Here is a 6000-nt window from a genome sequence, read left to right on the forward strand (position 1 = left end):
GCACTCAAAAGAAAAATATACTTAGTTCATACTGCCACACATAGCCAGCACACCAGTACTAAGTGAAACAATTCAATTTCTCTCCATGGCAATGTGCTGTGTGTGCCAGCTGACCTCTCAGTGGGCTGAATCACAGTCTACTGCCTGTTAGTTTATGGGACGCAGAGGGGTTATCTATCTACCGGCTTCCCTATAGAGAGAAGATGGCGACTCCATCTCATGACGTTGGGCTGAACTGATAAAAGGACAGCCGGAGATGGATTGTGTCCACAATAATAGCCCTGGCTCACAGCAGCCTCCACCCCAAGCCCATAAGTCACTTGCACCAATTCTTATAGAAGCCAGCGATGAACAACATCTGACCCCATCCCCCACCTGCCCAGTGTTATTTCAGCCCTTGGAGATAATACGGAGAGTGTAATTGTGTTGTTAATTGGATTCTTCAAGTTATATTTTTTCCCCCCTGACGGATTGAAACGCACAAATTGTTGGCTAAGTCGCTAAAAAGGAGAGTGTGGTTACAAAAAAAAAAATCAGTGAATAATCAGAAAGCAGAAGAGTGCATAAAGGAGGAGAAAGACAAAGTGGAAGCAGTTAAGACAAGAGGGGAGAATAGATGTGGAGAGGGGACAGGTCAAGAAACTAGGAGTGGAGGGAGTGAATTCATGCCAAGAATAGATAACCTTGATGTTAAAAGCTACATCCGTTGGATGTGTCTTTCTGTGACATATTGATGGCCCTTGAAAAGAGTCAAGCTGATTGTATGCAGGGAACAATCATTAAACCCACTCCATCTCCCTCCCCTCTCTGACTCCCTCTGTCTTCCTCTTATAAGTGTGCGCTGATGAAATGCTACAAGACCCACACATGCTATGAGCTAAAAAATTAGTCCAAGTCCTTATTTCTTACACAAACTATGTCTCTTACACGATCTGCCTTCTTCCATCTGTTAAGTTTTGAGACACCCGAAAGCTATGTCTACTACCTCTCTGTTAATACTATTACTAATATTATTTTACATCAGATTTGGTTCCACATTTCTCTTGATGTCTCTTGTTAGGTCACAGCATCTTTAACAGGTGAGGAGTTAATGTAGTAAAATTGCTGGAGATTAGCCCACTTTTCAGGCATTACCAACAGAAGACAATGACTGTTCAGGTATAATCTAAAACCACACAGATTGATGCATTTTATTATTTGCTGTACAATCATATTTCATGTATTACCGCTATCTTGCCAAGTTAATACTCTTAGGCGGCGCCTCTTCGGTATTACAATTTAATAATTACAGCATAAATCTCAAACAAAGGACTAGCTAATGCTCTCCTAAATATCCACATAAAAAAGAATGACATTCATCTCTGCAGGTTATACCAGAAAATTATCTGAAAGAAACATAAAAACATACTCTGAACTACAAAGGACAATGAAACTTGATTAGGAATACATTATTGTCTTTCTATTCAAATGTTTATTGATGACTTTTTGTTGTGTTAATCTTATGCAGCAAAACAATAAAACACCCTTGATTACTTTGTCAGTTCTGTCTGCTGGGATTGCTTTACCCCTTTGGTTATACTGTACTTTATTATTACTAAGAAATTCTGTGTTCAACAGCAACTGTTGATGCTGTATGTGTTGATTTGGTGTTAGAGCACTGTAAACATGACGCTTGCACAGTTAGCTTACTCACACTGTGGGAGAATGGCCCATCAAGCCCCTGTGGGGAGGACACATGCTTTGGGTAATCAGCTCGCAAAAGACCAGACTTTTCTGACGATGAACCCACACTGCAGCAATCACCAAGCAGGAGATGCAAAAAACCAATTGTGCAAGCTTTTAATAAAGACAAGAGGGTTTGCGTCTAACTTGGGGCTGTGTGACATACAGTATGTAGTATAAAGGGCTGATTGTTGCTCCACCAGGGCATGATGGAAACGTTAGCCTCCCCGTCACTTTGTTAATCTGTCACTTTAATGGCTGCTCCCACCGTTCTCCCCGTGTGCTCGAGATGAAAGGGGGTATGAGTTTGTGATAATGTGTACATGGTTGAGAGTGTGGGTGTTGATTCGAGTGTGCTCATCCATGTCTCAGGGTACACAGAGGATATTGTACACTAGCACGTTTGGCACTGTAACACTTTTTATTAAGTATCAGTTCATCAGGCAGAGCCCCACCGGCGTGAGTGTGGCCTCAGAGGGCATTATGTAAGACCAAGTTTGGCTTAGTTATTCCCTTTCCTGTCTCCAGCCACCCCATCTTTCTCCTGGTTTCTCTTGTAATAAGAGCAAACACTTGCTGTGAAGGGAATGCAGTGAACTGGAATGTGTTTATGCACCAAACACACCGCTTAATGTAGTGCTGAAATGTAGAGCTTTCAACGTTCATGCACTTTTTCACCCACTGGGAGACGGACCTCTTGCCTGTTCTTTGTTCTTCCCTTTTTTCCTTAATTTAAACTCCCACTTCTCCTATGATCGCACACAAGTGTATATATTAGCGCTGTTGTGGAGTTACAGGTCACACATTTTCCAGCGCTTTCTGATTGGTACTGGAGAATCACAGAATGTGGTCCCTCCAATCCTTCTCAGTCCCCACAGGCTAGTGACGAGCTCAGCGGAGTGTGAAGGTTCGAGGGGCCTTTGGCTTTAGTTCCTTCATCTGTGAAGGTTATCTCTGAAAGGCTTTGGTTGCAACCTACAAATATATCCCCTCTAGGTAAGCTCTTATTGGGAGCCTTGGTTCTGGTCATTTCTCCCCATCGCCCTACTCCTGGAGAGCGCGAGCTATCTCGCTGGGTAAGCTGTGAATATGTGAAAGGCCCCGGTACCCATGTGATCAGAGCACTGTGAAACACCCCGATTCCAGTGGTGTCAAGCCCACTCTCCAGCCGTGGCACCTATATCCCCAGGCAAATCACGGCAGCTGGAATTCATCCCCCCCACCCCAGCCTCCTGACTGTCAGAGAAGCACATGCACACACACGTACAAACACACGTGTGTATGTACCCCCCGTACACCGGGGGAGCAGGCAGGCACGGAGCTGGTCCTGGATTTTATCGGAGGTGACAGCTTCTCACACTTCAGTGTTTGGATCACCTCAAGTAGCTGGGCTATGAGGGGAAATGAGCACTGCTCCACTACAAAGTCCAGATTTAGATTGACTGAGCTTGTCCTCGGGCCTGTGGGCTTCTGCTGCTGCTGTACAGCTCCGCCGCCTGACAGAACACCCACTACTGCTGCCAGGGACTGTGTGTGTGTGTGTGTGTGTGTGTGTGTGTGTGTGTCTCTCCGTGCTCTATATGTGTGCATATGTGTGTGTCACTCGGTAGAGCCTACTTTGAAGAGTCGGAGAGAGTGGGGGAAAGAGAGCGATGTGTCAGGTTTGGTTAGAATTGAGGGTGGCATCAGAATATGCTTGGCACTAATATGGCACCAGTATCTCTGTCCCCGTCTCTGCTTTCTGTCACTTAGTTGCCATTCTCTCCTCGCCCTTGACAATGTCTCTTTGGATTATGTGATTGGACTTACCACTTGGAGCACCCCTCATCCCTCTGCGACACTGCCTCTCCAATGAGTCTCTCCTTTTCTGCCTTGCATCTGGCCTGCCCCTCCCTCCTCCCGTAATGCACTTGATGTCTATTTAGAAAAAAAAATGGTGAAAGCTTTATCTGTTCTCCTGTCAGATGATCATTGACAGCGCTAATGCCACTTGTCCTTGCCTCATTTGGCGAGAGGTGACACCTAGGTACAGCCCACCACATTCATCAAGTGGCAGTGGAAGCGATGTGACATCAACGTCTGCAAACCAAATACGGAGCTCGGGGCAGCTCTCTGCATGGACAGCACCGCCTCGCAATAAAGCAAGAAAAGCACTACAGACCATCATCCCCCTTTGATGTGGCTTTAATTTTAATACTTGGTTTTACTGATTTTCCTGATTGTTATTCCGGTAGATTACGTTTCTCTCCGTTTTTTTTTTTTTTTAAATAGCTAATATCTAAATTAACTGTTTTAATAATATAGAATAGACAGATATATGTATAGGTATATATGTAAACCTCTTTGATAAAGTAATTCTGCCTATCTTCTATGAAATAATAGCACAGAAGTTCAGCTTGTTTTGACTAGTACTGTAGTTCCATCCACAAGAACTGCTGATTAAGTATAAATATGATACCTTAATGAAAAGTAATATATGCACATAAATGCGGTGAAAAGCAGGATGTCCTCTTATTTGGAAGACCCATGTAAAGAATATTTGGAAATGTTTCACATTTTATGCCAGAAAGTTTAATTTGTAATGAAAATAATCATTAAATCCTGCAGTTAATTTAATCCATAATTAGTAAAGTAACCTTAGGATAAAGTAAATAATCTTGTGTCTGCATTGACTTATTTAAATACGTTCCTGTAATGCAGTAAATACACCTTCCTGATTAAACTTGCATGCTGCATCTATTGGAAGCAAATGCAAATATTCAGGTCTCTCTCTGAAACTGCCTCTTTCACCCGCCTGCAAGAAGCAGAGACGCACACCCAGTTCAGTCCTGCCATTTAAAACTGCACGACTACAGTAAACAAAACAGTTTTGTGTACTTTCAGTGTTTCCCATTTAGAAACTCAGCCAGGCTTATTTTGTGTGTCTTTAAAGTCAAACAGATAAACTGAATTTATTACCTAGATTTTGAAGATGCCTGAAGATGCCTTCAATAATATTAATACATCTGCATAGTTTCATGATATTTCAAAGTAGAATGGGAGGCAGAGCCTTCAGCTTTCAGGCCCCTTTTCTGCGGAACCAGCTCCTAGTTTGGATTCAGCAGAACCCCTGGTTCTGCCAGAGGTTTCTTCATGTTTAAAGGGAGTTTTTCCTTCCCACTGTTGCCAAGTGCTCGTTCAGATGGGATCGTTTTATAGTTAGGGTTTTCGTGCACCTTGAGGTGACTGCTTTGTGATTTGGTGCAATATAAATCAAATTGAATTGAATTAAATGTAATTAAAAATGAACTTACAAGTTTGCTATTTCTTGGTTTCCTGTCATTCTTATAAACAAACCACATCAGAGACGTGCTCTGAGGGTCTTGCCAACAGGTTGAAAGCTGCTGTTGTTAATCTGCGAATGACACTGCAAATGCACTGCAGTTATTATACTACAACCTAGAAACTGCTGATTGTTTAGTTTTGACACTAAAATGTTTACGGAAATGCAGTCCAGTTAGAAATTTCAATGTGAAAAGTATATACAGGTACTAAAGCAAACTGACTGAACTCTCCTCTTTCTGTTTTTAGGAGTGTTCGCCAAGTGTCGCTACATCTACTATGGCAAGCACTCAGAGGGCAACAGATTCATCAGAAACGATCAGCTCTGATGGACAGACGCTCAACCGTAGACTAAGAGACGGACATGGAAGGCAGCAGATGCTAACAGAAGGACGGGAGGATCAAGTCAGTCTTATTTATTGAATCCAGTGGTGATATTTGGTTCACCTAATCACCTGATCTGGAAAAGAAAAGCTTTAAATTCCTTGAATATATGTTCCTATATAAAAGGAAGGTTTCCTTGTTTTTAAAGATCATATTGCAGCCCCATAGTTAGAGCCTCTTTTGCTTCTGCTTCCCTGCATGCAGCTCAGCCGGAGATGACACTCTGAATGACATGATTGCCTCTAAGCATTTGCAACTGCAAAACTCGAGACTCAAAACACAAACACAAGAGCACAAGCCTCTCTCTCTCTCACACACACACACACACACACACACACACACACACACACACACACACACACACACACACACACACAGAGTCAGTGACAAACATACCCAGCCAATTGCGTCCTCTTCCTTGACAGCCATGATGGATCACTTGTCCACTACCACCACTAATCAAGGGTGAAGAGGTTATGGTCACACACCTGGGGCCTGACACGGACTCATCTCTTTCACCGTGTGTATCATTCGCTTACACACACTCACATCTTCTTTAAAACATTAAGACAA

The 6000-nt window shown here is 42.9% G+C and overlaps 1 protein-coding gene across 1 annotated transcript in view; it reads left to right on the forward strand.

Annotated features, from left to right (window-relative positions):
* lrmda (leucine rich melanocyte differentiation associated) overlaps positions 1-5449 on the forward strand; it is a 207333-nt gene extending 201884 nt beyond the window's left edge. The window contains exon 7 of the mRNA XM_085369800.1: positions 5293-5449. Within this exon, the coding sequence (XP_085225926.1) occupies positions 5293-5372 (80 nt within the window). The 3' untranslated portion in view covers positions 5373-5449. The remainder of the gene's footprint in view (positions 1-5292) is intronic.
* The last annotated feature ends 551 nt before the right edge of the window (positions 5450-6000 follow it).

The sequence above is a fragment of the Diplotaxodon limnothrissa genome, linkage group LG13 (genome assembly GCF_057381915.1).
Source record: "Diplotaxodon limnothrissa isolate DT_005_m linkage group LG13, D_limnothrissa_male_GT1.1, whole genome shotgun sequence".
Lineage (NCBI taxonomy): Eukaryota > Metazoa > Chordata > Actinopteri > Cichliformes > Cichlidae > Diplotaxodon > Diplotaxodon limnothrissa.